The sequence below is a fragment of the Anoplophora glabripennis genome, unplaced genomic scaffold, assembly GCF_000390285.2.
Source record: "Anoplophora glabripennis isolate ALB-LARVAE unplaced genomic scaffold, Agla_2.0 scaffold719, whole genome shotgun sequence".
Taxonomy (NCBI): domain Eukaryota; kingdom Metazoa; phylum Arthropoda; class Insecta; order Coleoptera; family Cerambycidae; genus Anoplophora; species Anoplophora glabripennis.
The window spans coordinates 133,071-156,928 of record NW_019416803.1 but is presented as its reverse complement, the minus strand read 5'-3'; the positions used below and the strand labels follow the sequence as shown (position 1 = coordinate 156,928).

Here is a 23,858-nt window from a genome sequence, read left to right as displayed (position 1 = left end):
ATTTGTTAGATATGGTATCGTTTAACAATAACTAAACTAGCTTTGTTATTATTTATCAACAGCATTGTTATTTATATTATGTTATATATATTTTTATGTTTATATATTTATGTGTGCATAAATAAGTTGTTTCCAATCTTAGAGTTTCTCTACACAAGAAACCTCAAAAAGAATCATGAACTGAACCCTGAGATTAGTGGCCGAGTCTCTAGCAGGAATAATCATATTATTCAGTAGTTAACAGGAGACCACCTCAGCTTTGACAGTAATCTCCTTAGAAACTTATAAGGCATTTGAGAATACAGACATGTATAATCTACGAAAGATCTACAGCTTATTTGAAATAATTTTTAGTTGTCATTTGTTTTGTTTTTTTTATTTTGTTAAATATTTCTGATTCACATTCACAAGTAAAGCTTGAGAAATATTTTTAGCGGTGTTAAAATCCTTGAAATAATATTTACTAGTTGCTCATCTTCAATTTCAGTTTCGATTTGATCACTGATTTCATCAATACAATAAATAGAGACATTTGAATTTTTCAGTTATTAAATCGTCAACAATCATTCAATATGTCCTTAAATTTAATATCATCTACCTGTATATCACATTCACTTGTATCACTGTCAGATTGATTCTACATTTTAGGAAACAGTTTTTTAACATTACAGGTGGTAATTTTTGTCCAAGCCACTGGAATCCATATTAATACGTTGACTACTGTAGTGTTTTTTTCCCCCTTCTGTCGACTCTTTTGTGATTTGTTAATACATAAAGTCTTTTAACACACATGTTTGTTTTTGAAATGACTTTAAAGTTTAAAGGGCCCCACAGACTTAGTTCCATTCGTGTGAACTAAGAAAGGCAAGGTATCTAACCGAACCAGATTTTGATCTTTTTTGATTGATTTTTTCTCCACACACTACATGCCTGGTACGTTTGTGCAGATTCCTGCAACCCAATTTGTGCGAATTGAATGATGTTTGTGGGGCCCTTAATGATGCAAGGTAGTATTTAGAGGAAGGAAAATCAGTTTCCCATTTTCGAACGAAATATTTAGAGAAGTTTATTTAGAAATAAGACTACATTTCTCTTTCCTCTCTTCATCAGGATATCAAAGTTTTTTAATCATGGTGATTTAATATCTAAAGTCATCCATGCTTGAAGTTTCAATCTATTTTAATTTATCCACATCTGTTTTAAACAGGTGTGGATCCACAGGGGTGACGATGAGGGCGATTACTCCCGCCATATGGTCCGAAAAAAATTTTAAAATGATTAATTGTCACTGAATAAGTGCTATGGAGATGTAAGATGGAGGAAGAACCTAATATTGGCCCACAAGTGCTTTCGAATTGTTAAATTCATGTGATGAAATTTGTTTTCTGCATATTTATTTCCTTCTCAAAGTACTGGCAACACTACCACTCTCTGTAAAATGGCGAAAGAACATTTTCTTGTCTCCAGAGACTGAAATCTTGGCTGAGATCTACATTGGTGTAGGATCAGTTAATGGGCCTAGCTTTGATGAGCATGTACCATCAATGTTTCTGTTTCTTCACTCGTTTTTTTTTTTGGGATAAAAAATGTAGAAACCGTCTCTGGATCCGCCCCTGGCTTTAAATCATATGGGCGTTTTACTTTTACCAACATCTAACAGTTTTTCCTTATCTCCTTCCATGTTTCAATCCTATCATTTCTTAACACAAATGTTTTTGTATGTTGTATACGAAAAAATGCCTCTTTTATCTACATTAAAAATATCTTTTGAAGACTACAAACTGAGGCAAAATATATAATGGGATGTTGAATAAGTTCTCCCTGTTTTTTATGTATTTAAGAAAATTAATAAAAAACATGTCACTGAAAGTATTGTCCATCGCTAGCCACTACTTTTTCCCATCTTCCCATTTTTTGGCATCTTCATAAGAATGGAAGTGCTGCTGAGCCAGACTATGTGCCATCGATCGGAACAAGTGATAATCGGAAGGGGCAATGTCTGGTCAAAATGGCGGGTATGTAGGACTTCCCATTTAAGCGTTTTCAAGTAGGTTTCCACTGGTATTGCAACATGTGGCTGAATGTTGTCATCCTGCAAAATCACCTTTCCAGTGTGTTCTTTATCTTCAATATCAACATCATCATTTTTAAAGCGTCTAAGTCAATCTCTGCGTGTTGTTTGCAACAGCTTGGTCGCCGTAAGTTCCAACCAGAATTCTGTGCGCTTTCTGCAGATTTCTTTTGAATAAAGTAGTGCAGTTCTCCACAAATATTCCTTTTTTGGCATGAATCTCGACATGTTTTAACACTAGAAAAAAAATAGTTTACATGTCAGCGAAATAACATACACTGAATATCAAGCTTGCTTACAGTACTTACATGACTACACATCCGCCATATCTAATTCTCTTAATGTAGCTAATTTTGCATTGGTTATGTATTGCCATGAAATAAAATTTATTTTATGTGTATACCTGGTTGGTCGAGAAAAACAAGTGTACTGCTGGTTTGACTGAATAAAACGAACAGTAATAGATATATACACTAACCCGATGCCGTCTTGCCTGTCCATTACTAACAGTAATTTTACATAATATTTTCATGTCTTGAAAAATATAGTGTCCGCTTCCATTTCATATAAGAGTGCATATTAAGAGAACCGCTTTGTAAAATCCTGTGAGAACTAAATTGTCCATTATGTAAAGGTATGCGCTATTCAGAGGTGTTCGTAAATATAAAAGTATTCCCTCTTTAGATTAAAGGAGATGAGAAGCAAGAAATAGAAAATTGCGAAAAAATTTTAGATGTAACCAGCATCGTTATAATACGACAGCAGATCGAAATCGAGTTACAGCGTTTGCAACAGATTGAAGCCAAACAGGATAAGGGTTGGTTCGGATGGATTTGGAAAGGATCGTCCAGTCAACAGGATGAGGATAGCACCAGTGCTGTTTTGCGTAAGTTATTTTTTTTTTTCATATTATCGTTTTATTAGACCAGATGTCGGTGCTTGTGAACTTATTGTTTAATTTCTGAGGCTTTTCCAAAGTTCGAATGTTTCCTGTGGTATTTTCAAGTGTCTCGAAGAAATATTAAAGTGAAAAATTAAAACCCTGTATTTCTGCAGTTCGTAGACATACAGCTCGTAACAGAATCGTATTCAATTTATTGTTCATAACTAATATTGATAATCACTTTTTGAAGTTTAAATACAAAATTTGCTCTTCCACTTAACTTATTTTCATGAGGGATGGAGACCTTATATATTTTCCCAACGGGTACAATGGCTCTAAACAAATGTAATATGAGGCATATCCACGAAGTAAGAGTACTCGATTTTTTTAAAAATGGAAAGGGAGTATATTTACGAAGAACTTATATCAAATACTATTTTTCGAAGTAGTCGCCTTCAACCTCAATGCACTTTGTCAAAAAAATCTCCCGCCGCCTCTCGGGTTCATTGTTTAACGGCACTGTTGGTGGACCTCATTGTCGGTAGAAAACCTTTTTCCACCCATAAACACCTTTAGAGAAGTAAAAAGATGAGAATTAGAAAGCGCCACATCAGGGCTATGAGCGTCCAATGGAATGAATCCAAAAGTTGTGACGTTGGCTGTGTGATAATGTCATGTAACAAGCACACTCCTTTCATTAACATTCCCCTTTTGTTCGGTATCACTTTCAATAGTGTTTCCAAGGTTTCACAGTACCGTGCAGCATTAATTGTTTGACCCCCAAGGCAAAAAAAAGTCAATGAGGAGAATCCCACAGTTTTTTCTATTTTGTTCATCATGAACATTCGTTCTGGCAGCTTTACACTCAGGACACTTGTACACATTAGTACGATTTATCACAATCACACAATTCCCATAAATAGTTTTAATTTGGTTAAAAATCTGGAACGGCATTTTTCTCTTTGCAAGAGCAGCACTCATTTCAACATGCCACTACAACAGTTCTCAACTGACTGAGACAAATGAGCATGCTTTCTGCTCCCAACACCTTGGCCTTAAATACAGTGTTGCAACTTTTTTGAAAACAAAAACCACAGAGTATCAGAGTCTCAGTATTCTTAATTTGTGGATATGCCTCATACATCAAAGATTGAGGCAAGAACTCTATCTATCTACTGAGTAATAGCGTAGCAACTAATAGTGTTTAGAAATGCTATTTTCTTTGAAGGGAAATTTTGTAAATTTATTGTAGACATTAATTAAAAAAACATACAACAAATAAAAAACCATAAACTGGTTGACTAATAAATGTAAACAGCATTTCTGGGATATTTTATTTAGCAGTTGCAAGGAAGTCACAAAAGGTAATTTGCATATCTGCTGTTTTTGTAACAGATGTTCGAAATTTTGCAGCGGATCTAATTTTAACGTGTTAGTGAATTTATGTAAGTTTTAAAAAACTAATAAATTGCGCTACACTAACTAATTAACTAAATAATTTGAAAAAATGACCCAAAACTGGAAAGAACGGTACTAAAGTATCGTACATTGTGCCAATTTAATTAAAGTTTACTACAAAACAATTTAAACAAATAATTTATCTTATTCAAAATATGGCAGGTACATTACTGAGCACTAGACAGCATTCTATTATAAAAACAAATAACAAAAACTCCAGCACAGATTTTTGTGAATAAACAACCTGAGGTGCATTCTCCAGTTTGGGTGCTGTATACACTCCAATTGTTTTGGAATAAATTCTGGTTGTTGTTTAAGTACACATGAAGATTACATCTTTCTGTGGTTTGTGCAGTCATACAAAATGCATGGACTATTGTTATGAACGTCTAGTAAACAACTGAAATGTAAATTAAGAGTGAACTAAGTACGACTCTGTTACAACTCCTGTTATAGTGGCAGTTTCTATAATGGACAGCTGTCAAGACATTTTCAGGAAATTATCTTCTGCTTTTCCCTTCCGTTCTCGAATTTTATTGTGCCTTATTCAATTGAGGGAAAATTGTATATGACTATTTTACAAATCTTTGTGTTTTTATTCATCCTAATTTTTTATGATTACTTCTTCAGAACTAACGGTAATATTAGTATTGTCTTCTTTATTTTTCTATATTTTTTCATGAGATTTGCCGTTTCCTAAAGAAAATCGTCACCGTCGCCCCCCTAATAATGTTCCCAAGTATTACTTGGGGATATCTAGAGTTCCTTATACAATTGACTAAAATCTTAAGTACTAGATACGACACCCTTCAGGACTGTATTATAAAATTCCATGCCTTAGTAACTCATACCTATCCTAGGTACTGCAAAGAAACAATCTTGGTATGATTGGTGGTATGGCATTACCCCTAATATTCCCGAAAATGAAATACCAGAACCAAAGAAAATAAGTAAGTATACAACAAACCAGAATAATCAACATTAATGGTTAATTAGTTTGAACCCTATTAATTACAGCCACTAATTATTAAATTCTTCGAAAATAGCTTTTCACCATATAAGTTTCTACTTTATTTTTTTTTACTTTATCACTTTTGATCGTAAATAATTTATTTTTCCCAAATGCACTACTGTCCATGCACCCAATATATAGGATGTAACACATTGGCATGACAAAAATGAAAAAGCTTTTTCCTCTCCTAAATTTAAGAATATTTACTTGGAAAAAATATGATATTATACAGTAGAACCTCAATCAACTATGTGTGGATTGTCTAGTGCACAGATTATCCGGGATGTGGATCTACTATCCCTACGAATCTACTTGTTCTAATGTTTAAAAAAAAATTATCACCTTATATAAAAACTATGACATTGTTTGACTGTCGGAAGTCTCTAAAGTTGACATTTTCCTTACTGAAAAAAAAAATGGTATCTTAGCAACAAAAGTATTCACTTTTAATCCTAGGAGCTAAATTTATTTATTTATTTATTTATACTGCATACATACAGACAAAGGGACAGTCCAGTTACATGTATACAGTTGAGAAATGTTAGCTAATATTAAAAACCAGTTAAAAATAATGTATAAACAACCAGACACATGCAAAATACAATGTAAAAAGAGAACAAAGAAAGGAAACAAAAAAATGTCAGTTAAAATGTACATAAAACACCCAATCGTATAAGTATCATAAGTATGACAGTAGCTTAATCCGACTTATTTTAAAAATATCAATGTCATATATTCTTAACAAATTATTCACCGTAAACAGACACTGTTCTAGGGGTGAATTAATATTAAATATTTTAAAATGTCTATATCTAGTTCGCATTCTCATATCGGGTACAATAATATTAATAGACGCCAACAAATCGGGGACAACAATATTACTATGTAAAATATTATAAGCGAACAAAATCTGAGCCTTTTCTCTTCTCCTATCCAAAGAGGTCACGCCAAACTCTGCTCGTTGATGTTCATATGATACCATGAAGGGGTACACTCCATACTCTTTAACATATATTGACCTCAAAAGCTTCTTCTGTATTTTCTCTATTGTGTCCTTGTTACTGGTAGCTTGTGGGTTCCAAATCACACTGCAATACTCCAGTTTTGATCTTACAAATGTATTGAATAGCCTTATAACTGTGTTAGATTTAAACTCTTGGCTAGTGCTAAGAACAAAACCGAGCTTCCTGTAACATTCAGCTGTTAAACTTGTAATATGCTCATTAAATGTAAAATTTTTGCTAAAAATTACACCTTTGTCCCTGATTCTATTTAGAGGCTCTATCTCAACACCATTCACCATATATTCTCCCAATATAGGGTATTTCTTCTGTGTATATGATACCAGTTTACATTTTGCATCATTTAAAGCTAGGTCGTTATCTTTACAAAACTCAGAAACAGCTATGACATCACTTTGCAATTTTGCAACATCATCCCAACATGTTATGTTAAGGTACATCTTCAAGTCATCTGCATAGAGTAAAAACTTTGCATGCTTTATATAATCAGAGATGTCATTTATAAATAAGATAAAAAGCAGTGGTCCCAATATGGACCCTTGAGGCACACCGGAAGTTGACACAAAAGTTTCAGATTCTGCACTGTTAAATTTCACAAAGTTTATACGATCAGTCAGATAAGTTCTAATAAACTGTATCAAATCTACGCTAAAAGAATAAGAGTTCAATTTCCATAATAGTATGTTATGGTTGACTCTGTCAAAGGCCTTCGCCAAGTCAGTATAAACAGTATCAATCTGGAAATTATATAAATTTTTTGTAATGTTGGCACTGAACGTACATAAATTAATAGCGGTAGATCTTTTCTTTAAAAAGCCATGTTGTTCTTCTAACAATATTTGTGTGTGTTTGTAATCAGACTAGTGTTTCCTGATTTGTGTACAGGCGTTATTCGCCCTATCTTAAAGAAGTCTGGAAATTTTTTGGCCTTCAATGCTCTGTTGAATATAGTTTGCAATGGTAATGCAATAATGTCAGCATACGCTTTAAAAAAGTATGAAGGTAATCCATCTATACCTATTGAAGTCTGTGGTTTCAGCGATTTTATTGCATTTATTATTTCATTCAAGCTGATGGTCCCTCCCTATATTTAAATTATCCAAGTTGTAATCTTTACATATACCATTTCTTTGTAAGGGAGTATCTACAGAATACACCGACTTGAAGTACTCAGCAAATGCATTTGCAATATCCTCTGGCCTTTCAAACGAATGACCATTGTAACAGAAATTGTATGAAATGCGAGAACTGGATCTTTCATTTCTTATATAATTCCAGAAGTTTTTTGGGTCAATGTTTATATTATTTTCTATATTTAAAATAAAATCTCTTCGACATTTTTTAATTAGACGCTTCACCTCCTCTCGTAGGTCACAAAACTTTCTCGCAGATTCTATACACTTTTTGGATTTTTTAAACAAGCGATGTTTCAGCTTTATTTTATTTATGAGTTCCACTGTAAACCACTTAGGATAATTGTTGACTTTATAAGATTTTTTGTAAGGAACACACCGATCCAAGATATCATATAAACCATCATAAAACTGATCCACACATTTGTTTACATTTTCAGATGTAATGAATTCTTCCCAAGTACATTGTCTAAGCAGATGATATAATTGATAATAGTCACCTCTCCCGAAATTGTAATTCCGTTTATAATTAATCAGGCCGAGTATGTATCCCATTTTATCATAATAACAGTTATGTTATTTCAGGGTTGTTAACGTTACCTGTTAAGATATAACATGCATGTTATTGAGGAATTAAGACCATTTTTAGCAAATACTCGTATTGCAATTTTGTTGTTTTTTGAAGACGCTTTTGTGTCGACATTTTTAATAATAATTATGCAAAATTATTATAAACAAGAGTCAGTATTAGACAAAAACACATATAACTGACAGATGTCTTTTAGGTTATGAAACATGAAACAAATGCAAACTCGTAAATAACGGGTAAGTACGACATAAAATAGTTTGTAACACGTTATCTTAAATTATAACAGAGTTTCTTAAAGGCAAGGAATTTGGTGTTGCTATAGTTTAACGTACGTGTTATTTGTCTAATGAAAATGAACGGCTTGTTAAATTTACATTTACTTGCCGGTTTTATAAACGCACATCGAAGGTAAGTTGTAAAATTTAAGTAACTTAGGTAAGTATTTACCCTAAAATTATTGTTAGGTTAAATCAAACGAAGAAGGATCTAACAAGGAAACTACCCCAACCCGAACTCTCCGATTTCCAATATTTTTATATATGTTGTAGACTCGGTTGTAGAACATAAAAAATTAAATGACATATTTTTTTTATCGGCGGAAAAACATATTTAGGGGGTGAAATACATCCTCAAAGTTCACCCCCCAAAACAGTTTTTTCTAAATATCTGGGGTTCTAATCAATATTTTGGAATGAAAAAAAATGTAAATTGCTTCTTATAAAAAAACAAATGTTTCACATTAGATTCCGTGTTTGGAGGCTGCTACCCTTATTTTTTATTTCAGAAAAACTATATTTTTCAAACATTTTTTATATATAAAAAAATTCATATTAAAAAAAATAAAAAATATGATTTATGTAAACAAATTGACAAAATAAAGTTCTCTTTTTAGGGGGTGAACAACCCTCTAGTGTGCTAAAAATGTCTGTACGATTAGAATTAACATTGCAAAATAAAAAGTTTTTACTTTTTCTCTAATCATACGAATAATTTGTTCTATTAGCCGCAAACAGATTTAAACGGATGCAAACTACCCCTCATGTTCACCCCCAAAATATTTCTGTGACATCTCAATATTTTGAAATGAAATAAAATGGAAATTACTTCTTTTAAAAAAATAAAATGTTTCACAAGTGATTTCGTGTTTGGGGGTTGCAACCCTTATTTTTTATTTCAGGAAAACAAAGTATATTTTCAAACATTTTTTATATATAAAAAATTCATATTGATTCAAAATATTAAAAATAAATATGATTTATGTAAACAAATTGACAAAAATAATTTCTCATTTTAGGGGGCGAACAACCCCCTAGTAATCCCCTAGTGTGCGAAAAATGTTTTAACTTTTTCTCTAATCATACGAATAATTTTTTCTCTTGGTCTAAAACGGATTTAAACAGATGCAAACTACCCCTGATGTTCACCCCCAAAAACAGTATATCCGTGATATCTCGGATTCTAATAAATATTTTGGAATGAAACAAAATGGAAATTACTGAACCCGTTTATTGGGGGATGAACAGCAGGGGTAGTTGATGAACAGCAGGGGTAGTTTGCATCAGTTTAAATCCGTTTTAGACCAATAGAAAAAATTATTCGTATGATTAGAGAAAAAGTAAAAACTTTTTATTTTAAAATGTTAATTCTAGTCAGCACAGAAATTTTTCGCACACTAGGGGGTTGTTCACCCCTTAAAAAGAGAACTTAATTTTGTCAATTTATTTACATAAATCATATTTTTAATTTTTTTTAACAAATATGAATTTTTTATATACCTATAAAAATTGTTTGAAAAATATAGTCTGAAATAAAAAATAAGGGTAGCAACCCCCAAACACGAAAACACTAATGAAACAACTGGTTTTTTATAAGAAGTAATTTTGCATTTTGATTCGTTCCAAAATATTGATGAGAACCCCAGATATTTAGAAAAATCTGTTTTGAGCAGGGGCGAACTTTGAAGATGTATTTCACCCCTAAACATGTTTTTCCGCCGATAAAAAAAAATACGTCTTTTAATTTTTTTTTGTTTTGTGTGGTTTTTCCCCAAATTCATGCTCAATAAATTAACTTTAGTAGCAAACTGTTGTCATAAAGCATTAATAAGTTTTAATTGTGATGGTTTTGTTCTGCCGGTAGTCGTAGTCTGTTGTTATGAAACATGAAACAAATACCTACAACGTAGAGCGCAAACTCGTAAATAACGGGTACGTACAACATAAAATAGCGGCCGTGTTCCGTTTCATTTCATTACAATTAAATAACATGTCTGTTTGACGGATACTTATGTTATTACGGCATGTTATTTACAAATGTTATTTCTAACATAACATTTTAACGTAAATGGGATACATACTCGGCCTGATTGTCAGTTAATCCACCCTTATATCTGTCAGCAGCAACGTCAAAAGTGATAACAATCTCCAAAGGAGGGTGATATTGGTCAATTGCAACGAGAAATGTATTAGAGTGAGAAACTTTTGCCTCAGTTAAATTAGTCATCACCAAGTCAAGCAAGTTGTTCACCCGATTTAGTACGTTGTTGACAATATACAGATCATATGTACATTGGACTGTTTGAATAATTTTGGCCTTGTAAGAACCGTTGCAACAGTCATAGCACATATCGTTTATTTCAGGCACATTAAAATCACCCAAGATGAACAGATTCTCTGAATACAGCTCATTAATGACTACCAAGGAATCTAAAAACGTTTCATACACTGTTAGATTATAGCTGGGTTTAATATAAACACAACAAATTGTCGCTGTAAAATCATTAGTCGTCAGTTTAATGGCTATCCACTGAAAGTTTATATCATTACTCTGACACACTGATAGCACTTTAAATTTTTTCTTAATGCAACATCTTGTCATTTCTGAACACCATATATCTGCCATCACAAAGTTCTTGGTCATAGATTGAAGCATTGAGCCAGGTTTCAGTAATACATATAATGTCAAAGTTGTTAGATAGTATGTTTTCATAGAAAGTTTTTACTTTAGACCTTAATCCTCGCACATTTTGATAGAAAATAGTGACATACTTTAGGTTTTTTTTACTATTTGTAATTTCTGCTTCACTATAGTCCGTACCGCCGCTTATAAAAAATCCTCAGCACCTAGAGTTACAGTCTGCTTATTCTGAATATTGGCACTCGGAGCTTCTTTATTTATTAATTTCCGACTAAAATTAAAACGCCTTATTATTATACCTTCTGGCCAATAATTTTCCTGATTTAACTTTTTTAATAAGTGAAATGGTGAAAGTTGCTTTTAATCCTTAAATTGAAAGTGTTAATCAAGTTTTAATTTATAAAAGTGTATTTAACAATATTTACAATAATTTTTGTTTATCCACATTGATATTAAATACACAGATTGAACAAGTATTAAAATTAAATAAACCACTGAAACTGCCACTGCCCTCATACTTGGAGCACTTCTCGAAGCAGTCCAACACGTTTTTATTAATAGTTATATTATTTTCAGAAGTTGTGAAATCAGAAGTGACAACAGTGCTTGGTTTATTATTACCACTATCAACTTTCAGTATTCTTTTTGCAACATTTTCTTTATTCAATTTACCTCAATGTAGCCTTCCGCCGCAGTGCTCGATCTCCATCCCCTGTGTCTTTTAAGACAAGTGAGATCATCACCGCCGTCAACTTAAAGGGTAGTAGACGTTCGTCATAATACGTGGCCACTGTACTCTTTCCAGTTGTCCAGCTTCTAAAATTTTACCACTTCTTGCGAGACGGCACTGATTTTATAAATATCGACCACCATTCGATGACACTTTCCACTAACATATCTGAGAAATGATCAACGTTCTGCCAATCTGTGTGGATGTAAAGCAACATATTTTTGATAAAAACTTAAATAATTTTCTCCCAGCGCAGTAAAATAACATGGTCTCTTGGTTTTGGTATTTTTATAATTAAGGCGGATTTCACATCTTCAACATTATCAATTATTAAATTGGCAGAATGGTATGCGCCTGCAATCCCCAATATTAAGACGACCTATAAAGAAGCTTTTTAAACGTTTTGTTCTTTTATTTTTAAAACGTTTACCTTCATCATCAAATAAAAATTATCAGGTGCACAATTCAAAAAGCAATCAACTTGCTCCTTTGTAAATACTCGCGATTTTTTCAGTACATTTACCTCATTCTGTCTTGAGAAAGGCACATAACTTTGAATATTTGCTTATATCAATCCCCTTCTTTATATCCAACGTTGACCGCAACATTGAATATTGTGACCAAAGCGTTGACGGCTTTGCTCAGTTTGAGAAATACACCATCAGTACATTTTTTGAATACAACTTAATGTTTTGTTCTTTGCACCAATCCATAAAAGGTTGATAGACACATTAATAAATTTCTCGAGATTTCTTTGGGAGAGGATTCAAAGATACACACACACTCCCCAGTATCTTCTCAGATAGACCTAAATCTTCATTAGATTCCATTTTTACAGAGTTTTCAGCAAATTTAACCACAAACAATCACAAATGAACTCAATTTGCAATATGGCAACTAATGTTTGACAAAGTATCCATAATATATCCTACTTACCTACTTTGCTTTATTATCCAATTTTGGTTTCAATAATTTTATAGTACAAATTAATAATTAAATGGCGGATTTCGGTTAGAGAAAAAATAGCATGTTTTATTCGGATTAAAAGTGTTTTTGTTTTGTCTCGCAACAACAGTAACACTTTTAATCCTAATATAGCAATATATTATTAAATTTTGTTTTTTTTAAATCTATGTTAAAATACATATTAGAGATCTGGTTAGAATTGTTGTTGATGTTTATTAGATGTAATCTATGCAAATAACTGTTAGCAGTTACCTTTGTAAGCCTAAAATTGTACATTTGCTCACCTTTCCGATGTACCTACACTTCCAAGTACATACTTCGCTCGTACGTCTTTGTTGTTGAATAAAAGTTGAATGCATAAATTAAGCTTTCTTTTTCAGTAAAACAATTCCAAAGTGAAATGACACCCGCAGAAAAAGAAACAATGTACAAAGCCATCGGCTATCAAGAGAACGCCGCCCCAACTACGATTCCCAAAACTTTCATTGCATATTCCGGTGCTTTTATACTAAGGAACCTCGAGATAGAATTAAGAGATGACGACCAGCAAATTAAGAGAGTCCTCTTCTGTAATTTAAGCGGCGTGGGGATAAAATTGGAGCACAGACCAGCGGCAAATGCTATCAAGTAAGAAAGAACGTTTATATGCTGAATCATACTTAAATAATGATAATTTTTTTAGGGCAGATGTAAAGATAGACAACTTCACAATTGAGGGTCTTCAGCAAGATAATTTTATACCACAATTAATTACCTCTGAAATCGACAGCAAAGGTGGCCTTTTAGAAATTGCCTTCGAGACAAATCCATTGGATGAAATATGTGATCAGAAGATCCGCCTCGTTGCGAACCCTGTAAAAATATTTTATGATGCCATGACTATTAACAAGGTCATCGATATTTTCAAAGTACCTTCCGACACTGTCGCGGACCAGTAAGTATAATTGTTTTCATATGATTAGTGTTTGACACTTTTTTTTCCTCTCGACACGACACTTTTTTTTATCTAAATAATTATGCTTTGACATATGAATTAATGAATATATTGCCAATTGGTACTTACAATTTCAGGATACAGGCAGCCGCTGGCAGTGGCCTCTCGAACGTGAAGCAAATGACCTCTACCGGTCTACAATTTACCATAGAAAAACGCAATCGTCTAGATCTATACGTAGACCTGCAAGCGCCTTATGTAATAATCCCGCACGGGGGCAAATATACCGGTGTAGAAAACGTCTTAGTAGCTAATTTGGGTCGCCTCAAGATGTTGTCTTCCGGCCAACGCACTAACATCAACATCGTGAAGCAGATGTACCAGCAGGGCCTGGGACACGAGGACATATTCTTGCGTCTAAAGGAGCACTGCTATGACTCTTTCGTACTTGAATTGACGGACTTGCAGATTTTGATAGCGCAAGGCGATGAGGACTGGAGGACTGCCGTTAAGGAATCGGAGCATTCCGCCATGCACTTGCTCAGTCCGCTGACGTTGTCCGTTACCTATTCTAAGTGTTTAATCATGGACGATCCCAGATTTCCACAGAACAAGATAACCGGTGAATTGCCCTCCATCGATGTTAGGGTTTCCGAGGCTAGATTCTTGCTATTGGTGGCCTTGGGAACGAGCATTCCTTTGCCTGAAAGCGATGTACCAGAACCGCAACCGTTGTCGGTAAGTTACATTTTAACTTCGGTAACCCAAATATGTGTTAAATGCCTTATTATCCTCTTCACTTTTCCGTAGATCTTGTAGATTTTTTAACATACATAATACACAAATCAAAACTTTTCATATTTGCACTCTATAGATTTTCACGTTGAAATTACATGCAAGTGAAAATTAGTTTAGGAAAAACCAGAGAAATCTTACACTCAAGTACTTGTATAACATTTTCTGCCATCCGCTGATATTCTGATTATGTACACATTCCGGCTATTAAGTTTTAAGACTGATTTTATTGTGACGAAGTGCACGGCACTATCTATATGCAGTCAACGGAACTACGTAGTATGAAGCCTCCTCAGCGACTGTACAAAATTTCATAAGTATTTATGGGACATTTCACCTCAAACCGATCACCCTACCTACACAAAAATTGATTTGACCTATTTAGACGTATAAAGTCTTAAAATGTTCCTCTATTGAGAGGCTTCCAAAAGAAAAGTGGCGTTTTGTGAAGTTCAATATGGTGGATCAAATATGGCGCGTAAATTCACTCGTCATGGTAAATTTAGGAAAAAACCTTATTAAAATTTTCAAAACGGGAAATATATCCCCACTGCATATATTAGACTGTTTTTTGGTCCGCTGATTACGGGTCTATCATCGGAAATAGGAAATTCAAAATGGCGGATCCACTATGACACATAAAACCCATATAATAGTAACATAATGATTTCAGCATACTAGAAGGTTAGAATCTGGGGGCTTTTGGGTTCTCTGATAACAAATTTGCCATCGGAGTTTTGAAATTCAAAATGGCGGAACCAATATGGCGAAAGGAGAACCCCAACTATCTTTCTTTGCGTCAAAAAATGATTTCACATGAACTAATGAGTCTGGAGGTTGCCATTAGATTTTCAAAATTCAAAATGGCGGATTCAAAGTGGCAGACATGTTTTATTTTCTGACCTCAGTCTTAAAACTTAATGGCTGCACTGTGTATATTAGTTATTAATGTTCTGCTATCTTTTTAATTTAATTTTCCATGCATTTACAATCTGTTCTACAAGAGCATATGGACTGATACATTAGCAATAAATTATTTTTCAACCGTTTAGAACAATCATTATGTTAAAATGCATTTGTTCTAGTATGTTATCCAATCGCCTGTCAATTATAGCTTGACAGCGTCAAGGCATGCTTTTTGACAAACTATTGGCGAATATGTCAGGTAAAGATCTCCAAGTCTCCCGAATATGTCTAATCAATTTCTTTAGTTTCCCCTGAGCTTTAATTTCATCGAATTCAATTGGATTGACATCTGGAGACTGAGAAGGTCAATCTATTGAAACAATGGCATTTTCGCGTTTCCAGTCTGCGCATAAGCGACTCCGATATTTGGAATTGTTATCCTATTGAAGCACCCAATTTGGACCAAACCATCTTCGAGCAACCTTTGATAGAGATTTCTCATATATTTTGACCATTATTTTGGGCATCCAAATTGTCCGTGAACACGTAAAATCCTTTTACACAGAAGCGACCCCAAACATTCACTTTCATTGGCAGGCAAATGCTGCAGACTTCTGCATGTACCGAGCGGCAGCAGCAAATGACATTTTCGGTTGTTTTGAATGGGTGCACAAAAACATGCCAAACTGAAATATCCTCTCAGCATGAAATACAAAGAATGTGCACACACTTGAGTAACAGACTGTAAGTATCTTCTCCTTGGCAAAATATAATGATACAATTTGTTACATTGTAGCAGTGAACAATGTGTTTTTGATTTGTTGCTGAAAAATAATCAAATACAGAACTAAATAGTTTGTCTTCGGGAGTTATTTTCAATTAACCCCTTTGTTCTTACGAATTCTAAACCAAAAATGTGATGTTAACTTTCATAGTGCCACCATTCTATTTTTAAGAATTTTGTAGCACAACCATTAATTAGCATAAAAATTATTTATTTCATACCAGTTGGTATGTGCTGTAAGGCAGAAATCACCAGTTCAATTCCAAATTATAATAAATAACTAAAAAAAGTTATATTTTTTTAATGTATTTATATTGTTAATTTTAATTGCCAGTGTTGCGAGAAACAACTACTCCGAGGGAGATATGCCTCTACCGGCATTGAATTATACTTGCAACACCTAGTGCAACAGCTAGGATCGTTCGTCAGTTTAACCCACCAGGCACAGACCGGTTTCGGACTTATTAGTCATCATCAGTGTATCATAGATGAGACAACCGACGAACGATCCAGCTGTTTTGCGTCGTATCGTCACGACAAGGAAATAGTTTGTACGCGGGAGATAATCTGAACTCGCTGTTGCGGTAGTTGCGATTTTGTTTTTTTTTTTAATTTTTTTTTTGTATGTAGAAATCGAAGAAAAGCTCCAGTATGATGTTACTGAAATATAAAGAGTTACAACAAAGTGCAAAACAGACAAAGGATTTATTGCCCGCACAAAGTGCAGAATCAGATAAGGAATTTGTCCAATTTACAACAATGGAAGCCAAATTTGTAATGGCAGGTATGTATAGACATTATTAATTCATCATTATACAGGATGTTTCAGAATTATTTGGTAACACTTAAGATTTGAATTCCGACACTCGAAAAGAGAAAAAATATGTCTGGAAATTCTAGCTTTGTGAAATTTTTAAGAAAAATCTATCGAATTTTTATTTAAATATGGCGTAAGGTCTTGAACCATCTTGTAACATTCTCATACAGACCTTTTTTGTCAATTTAACTACAAATTTATATTTTAAGTATATACAATTAATTCTGAAACGTCCTATAGAACTTTAGTAGTAATCACCCTTTCCTCCGCACAAAATGGAAAATAAAATTTCCTGGAATATCGGCAACAACATTGAAGTTTCAAATTTCGTTACAGAAATGTCTGTTGTCATCAACCAGCAGTCTGCAATTGGCTCCCAAATATCTGAGTTGGCTTCGTTTAAGGTTAAGAACTTGGAGTGTTCTTTGGGTCAGCAAACGTTTGTTACAAACGTACAACTAGTGTTGTCCAGTATCAGTTTGGAACAAAATCGTTCTGGAGAAATAATCAGCATTATTAGTACCCCCCGTACGGGTAAAGGTAGTGAGTACCTGTTCAAGGTTGAATTTACCCAGGTTGGTTGTTGTGTATATTATAGCTTTTTTTTAAATGAAATATTGGTAATTATATAGGGTGTTTCTGAAATAAGCACGTTCCTTAAAAAGGGTGATAGGGAGCACGGAAATTAGCTACTTTTATTAAGTAACTGCTAGTCTAAAGACTTGTTTTCGAGAAAATTAACCATAAATGTAAACCAATCCTGTGCATCTTGTGCACATGGTTGTGTGTTGTAGTATTACTCGCAACATTGACCGAGAAGTAGGTGTACCATTTCATATACAAAGGGTTCATGCATTAAATAATGATCTTCAGTCTCGTGTGGAATTTTGTCAGTAGGCACCAATTAGGATAAAATCCGGATTTTACAAGGAAGGTGCTTTTTACAGATGAATGTTGTTTTACTGGAGACTGTATACTAAATTTTCACAACATTCACAATCTGTGTGATGCAAATCCTCACGTTGTACAGAGGTCTCGGTTCCAGCAACGGCTTTCAGTGAATGTGTGTGCTGGGCTGGTGGGGCATTTTTGGTGACAGAATTTTGACCATCGTTTGAAAGCATGTTTATTAGCACATGGAAACAACTCTGAACAAATTTTGTAAGTAATTCGTTTAATCGTTTAATTTTTGTGTTACTTATAAACGAGATTTGAATAAATTTCAGCAACAAAATTTAACCCGTCGAAATCGCCATCAACGCTTCCGCACTATAGTACGCAGCGATATCAAAGGTACAGCTGGCTGCCGCACCAGGAACGGCTTTAAATTTGTTTAAATCTTCATGTGAGATTTTTTTTTTCTATTTAAAACGTAATGTTTTAGACCAACAGTTGCTTAAGAAAAGTTGTTTATTGTCGTGCGCTTGATCATCCTTTTCAAGGAATGCATTTATTTCAGAAATACCCTGTATAGAAAAACAGCCTTGGATCTCGATAATTTCTATAAATACCCTCTAATTTTCACATTCTGAATACAAATGTGTTATTGTTTTGATGTGATCGAATACTGTTTTAAAAAAAAAGAATGTAAAATAGGTCAATTTAAATTTCTTTCCTCCTACATGTCTCATTTTTTATACTGTCATCAACATATCTGGATTTTGCGCTCGAATTCCCTGCTAAACATTGTTTATCTGTTAAATTCACTTGTTTTCCAGTTTTAAAAGTATACCGGAGTATCTAAAATATTAAAACGTCACGTTTTCCCACTTGCACGCATTTGACATGGAAGGAAACACCCAAGTTGGAACTCTAGTATAACCTAATTTTTTGCCAGACATGATCGAGATTCTAATACTCTTAATTTTTGATACATAGCCATGATTTTTATCTGAATGCAAATATACCATTGTTCTTTATTGTTACATAATTAAAATATGGATTAATCTTTTTTGGGAAGAAATTTTATGTTATCTTATTTTTCTTTAGTCTTAGTTTCATTCAGCAACATAACTCCACGTTGGGCGCCATGTCGCGGATTCCTATTAGTCTCTGTCTCTTCCAGGATTAAAGCCCCCGCTTGATCGCCTGGTTGGGCTGCGAGATAAGTTGGTTGCCGATCCCCGGTGGCGGTCCCACGTTGGGCGCCACGACACGGATGCGCCTCGTCCTGGTTCGATCCCGGCTGTTGAGACCTACTAGATTTCCCCCTAGCATCATCAACGGGAAGGATCGTAGTGTCCAGGGTCTCTCTTCACCTCCAGTGCCAGTGTGTTACATGCCTGTTGGGGGGCTGGAGAGTTCCCTGGCATATCATTCCTCTCCCTCGTAATGTACGGCTCTGCGGCCATTATCGAGAGAAAGTGATATTTCTGATCCTCCGCCATCGTTCTGAGTTCATTTATTTGAATGCTGTGTGAGAGAACAGAATGCTATGAATACAAATTTTTTTAGAACGGCGAGTGCCAGACTCTCACCAGGTACTACACCCTGGCCGATAAACTGCAATTGTCAGAAGTGCACCTTCAATTGCCGGCAGGGTGCATCTCGGTAGAACCGGCTGCTGCAAGGTCTGATTCAGCGACACCTCATTTTAGTTCGCGACATTTGCATCTTTGCCTGGTCTGGTCGCTCAGTAGTAGTTGGTTATCTGAAACTAGACAAATTTAATTCCGACTCGGAGGTCTTGCGGGAGACGGTTTTGGTGTCGATCCATCCTCTTGAAAATTTCAAAAGTAGGGTGGAAAATGTTTTATTTCCCTCATCTCTCGTCGGCGGTCTCAGGGAAGCTTTAGCATAGAACGTGGATATCGTTGATGACGCAGGAGTGGCTATGCCTGCTCGATGTCGTCCTGATGGCTCGACGGTAGAAATTTGGAAAGGTTGCTGAATTTATCGGAAAGATCGGTGATTTTTTCAATTGTCATCTAGTGACATTTCGATGGCGCGGCGGTTGTCTGGGTGTCTTCAGATGTTGTGTAGAACGGCTTTTGGCTTGGTAGGAGACCGTTTGTAGCGTTTGGAGAGCTTCGAGTAGAATTTTGGAACATCCATGAATTTTGGAAAGTTTGTCCAACATTCTTTTACGACTTGCAGAGCTGCTTAGGGGTGTTGTTGTAGTCTGCCTTAATCTAATAATAATACATTCGTATGAGAAATATGGGTTTCAAGCGTTTTGATAGCTGGCTTCGAAACATCGGTGAATTTTGAAGTTTGCTTGCCTTATGTTCTACGACAAGTGCCTCAAACCAACTTCAAATCCATCTTTAGTTTGTTAAAATTAACGATTTTTTCCTGATATGTAATCTTTAATTTTGCAGTTTTATTGAAAACAGTATTTAACCGTCACTAAACAACTCCAGATTCACATCCTGTTAGTCTAAATTGGGGTTTCGAAAAAAAATTGTTAAGATCCAAAGCTATCTTTTTCTATATAATCTTTTACATTTTATATAATTTTTTAAAAGTACAAATTACATTCTGAAACAGCAATAAATGGTAAATAATTTACCTTTTAGATCGATACAAATTCTCCCGAACTACATTCTAAATACCAATCATGCGAAACGAGCTTGATCCTAGATTTTGGAGTTCTGAATATTACACTCCACCAAGAAGGCCTTCTGTCTCTGATCGAATTTAAGACGTTGCTCCTAGATCAGATCTCCCACCTAACAGACGATCAGCAAAAAGACAGAATCGCTACGATTCGGTCAAAAAGGCAACAATTCGTTATCAGCGAAGGTGCTGAGACTGTTCAAAAAACTGTTGCAAAACGTAAGTTAAAACCTATTACAGTATAATCTATAATCCGGCACTTCACTACACCGGCACGTCCAGTAATCTGGTGTTATTTTTTCCGCGTTTGTTTACTATTCTTGAAGAATACAGTTTATGTAGTTATAGTTTAGTTGAAAGATTATTTTACAGAAACAAAAAAACATTACAATATACATATATAAGCATACACAACTGTAATATGTATGTATCTATGTACCAATCTCTTTGTTAATAAACAATTAAAAGTTAAGTTTTTTAATTTAATACTGTTTACATATACATTTTCCATTAATCCGAATTTTCCAGTACTCCGGCACTCTTAGGTTTTTAATGGTGACGGATTAGTGAGATTGTACTGTACAAATAAGATACTGGGCGTCATAATTAGGTTTAAAAAATTTTATCTCTGGCTTAAGTTTTTTACACCTAATTATAATTTTATTAAATTTTTTTCCAGCTAAAAAAAAGTTGCAGGCGGTAGTGGTCGAAACCATAAAATTCAAATTGTTGGCGGAATTGCAAGAAGTCTCCGTGAAATTTGCAAACGATCGAAGTAACATCTCGTCTTGTGCCATAAAGGGAATCGTATCTGACATTATTGTGAAGGATACTTACACACAAGTTAACGCCAATTTGCAAGAGATCAGTGTCATTGATTTAAACCCCGATTCGCTACACAAATTGGTAAGACCATTGCGCTTTATAAATGATGGGAGAGCTACAATTTTCAGTATCATGGAAAATATTTGAAGTAATTAACCGTGTTCTGTCATTTTAGATCATTTCAGGCACTGAAGGTGTAGCCCTGAAGGCACAAATAGTAATAAACAACTTGGAAGGAGAATCCAAAAAACCTGATATGGAAATATCCGCCAAATTGGGTGGATTGAGGATTGTCTTCTTAAACTGTTTCGTCTCTAATATGTTGGTAAGTGATAAATTGCTTTTGTGTTTATAATTTTTTGTTATCTAGTGTCTATTTTTTCTTCATAAATTTTCTTCATAATTTTAGTTGCTCTGAAACAATTTTTCCTGAAAAATCTGCTTGCATTTCTGTCCAATAACAAGTTTCTGATTTTTAAATCTTGTTAAATTAATTCAAAAAGGCGCAGCAGCAGCAGGTTATTGAATCGAGAATATGCCTTTTTAACACACTGACTACTAGATTCAGTTGGCAACTGCCGTAAAAATTAGGTTAGAATGACAAATTGCAATTGAGCAATTTTTCTTGAAAACATTGCGAGCATTTCTGGACTTTGACAGTTCTTTGTTTTGCAGAACTTCCTGAATAGGTTCCAAGAAGCGCAGCGGCAGATAATCGAGGCATCACAAGCCGCCGCTAAGCAAGCCAGAGAAAATGTGAAAAATGCATACGATAAGGCTACAAAAATCTCTCTCGACATTAAACTCAAAGCTCCGGACATCGTAGTGCCGGTGGCCTGTAAAAGCTTCCAGGCTCTAATCCTGGACCTTGGTGTCTTATATCTTTCAAACACATTCTTAACTTTGGAAACAAAAAACGCCGAAGGTTTCTCCGCAGTAATCGACGAATTGAAAGTCAGTCTCTCTCAGTTCCAACTGTTGAGGGTCAAATTGGATCAGAAAGGTGAAAAAATCAAAAGTGAAGAATTGATAGCACCCATTAATATCGATATCATCATTAGACGCAATTTGTCCGCTTCTTGGTTTAATGCGGTACCAGACATCTACATATCGGGCAAAATTAAGATCATCAAGGTACTCCACAAATGAACTCTTTGAAATCTTTTTGTGACAATTTACTTTGCAGCTCCTCTTAAGTCAAGGTGACTACAAGATGATTATGGGTATCTTAAACGGGAACTTAGCTGAAGGACAAGTGGAGACGGTTGAAGTCAAACAATCAAAGCCCGCCGCTGTTAAGGGATTTGAAGAGCATGTGGTACACGTTGAAGTTGGATCTGTGTGCGAAAGACACATTCATATAGAGGTGAAGGTTAACGTGTTTTTGAAGTTTACCTTCAGCATGGACGAGCTAATCCTTAACTTGTACACTGGGAGCGATTCTGAGGTAGGAGGTGCCTCCATAAATTTTATTATTTCTTTCGTTATGTTCTATGAATTTTTTTAGGTTGAAGAAAATATATCGTCCCATTCCGAAGACACACACTTGGCAAAGTTTTCGATAGAAGGCCTGTCGATTAAAGGGAGAATCCTCAGTGATCAGTCCATCGTAACATCTGTGGTAATCGTGAATTGTCTCTTAGATGACATGCGGAAGGGACGGGGGGATAAATTAAACAGGCTTATAGAAAGGTCCCACACTAATCAAGAAGCTGGTGATAGTACCTTCTCGTCAACTGAATCAGTGGCCCCTCCAAAGAGTATGATCGACGTGACTTACCAGCAGAAGGAGAGTGATATGTTTGGTAAGTTTGTGTCATCAAAATATTATGAAAGTCTTGCAATAGAAAATGAAAAAAAAAACGAGAAAAAATTCAAAACAAATTTTACAGAAGCAGCATTTGCGGAGAGAGTTTCACGCGAAATTTTCAAAACATTCCCGATTTTTCCTCTATACGGTTTGTGGAGCTATTAGTTGACGAGCATGTTGGAAACATAGGCACCCTTATATTCTACGACAATTCCGTTGACTTGTAACTCAGAATTTCCAACTTATAAGTCTGAATATTCATATTTATAGTAGGATCCTATTTGATGCAAAGTAGAGCAAAAAATTGTCGGCCTTTTATCAAAGGAAAATCGTGTCATCATTTTTAGGAGGCGTAAGATAAACCATTTCAAATTTAAAATGAAATTGAATGTAAAATCTGAAATACCGCTGCATACGCACTGTATTCTGGTACGTCAAATACTAACCTGGCGAGCTTGATCGTAAAGCAGGGAACAATAAACAGTGGCGCGTACAGAGGTGAAATGTAGTACATATGTGGAATTTAAATAACGAATTGGATTTATAATAAATTACATTTAAAACAAATAGTTTATGAGAATAAAGGGATTTTTGTAGGAACAGGGTTCCAGACGTGAACTGATCTCTTCATCGCACCCCATTACGATTC

The 23,858-nt window shown here is 34.7% G+C and overlaps 1 protein-coding gene across 2 annotated transcripts in view; it reads left to right on the top strand.

Moving 5' to 3' along the window:
• LOC108913639 (vacuolar protein sorting-associated protein 13) overlaps window positions 1-23,858 on the top strand; it is a 108,843-nt gene that overhangs the window by 11,956 nt on the left and 73,029 nt on the right. For both annotated transcript variants that reach the window (XM_018719214.2, XM_018719215.2), the window contains 12 exons: window positions 2,756-2,957; window positions 13,161-13,407; window positions 13,463-13,714; window positions 13,852-14,452; window positions 16,830-16,983; window positions 17,353-17,591; window positions 20,535-20,793; window positions 21,254-21,480; window positions 21,575-21,724; window positions 22,075-22,533; window positions 22,586-22,846; window positions 22,907-23,204. In XM_018719214.2, the coding sequence (XP_018574730.1) occupies window positions 2,756-2,957; window positions 13,161-13,407; window positions 13,463-13,714; window positions 13,852-14,452; window positions 16,830-16,983; window positions 17,353-17,591; window positions 20,535-20,793; window positions 21,254-21,480; window positions 21,575-21,724; window positions 22,075-22,533; window positions 22,586-22,846; window positions 22,907-23,204 (3,349 nt within the window). The remainder of the gene's footprint in view (window positions 1-2,755; window positions 2,958-13,160; window positions 13,408-13,462; window positions 13,715-13,851; window positions 14,453-16,829; window positions 16,984-17,352; window positions 17,592-20,534; window positions 20,794-21,253; window positions 21,481-21,574; window positions 21,725-22,074; window positions 22,534-22,585; window positions 22,847-22,906; window positions 23,205-23,858) is intronic.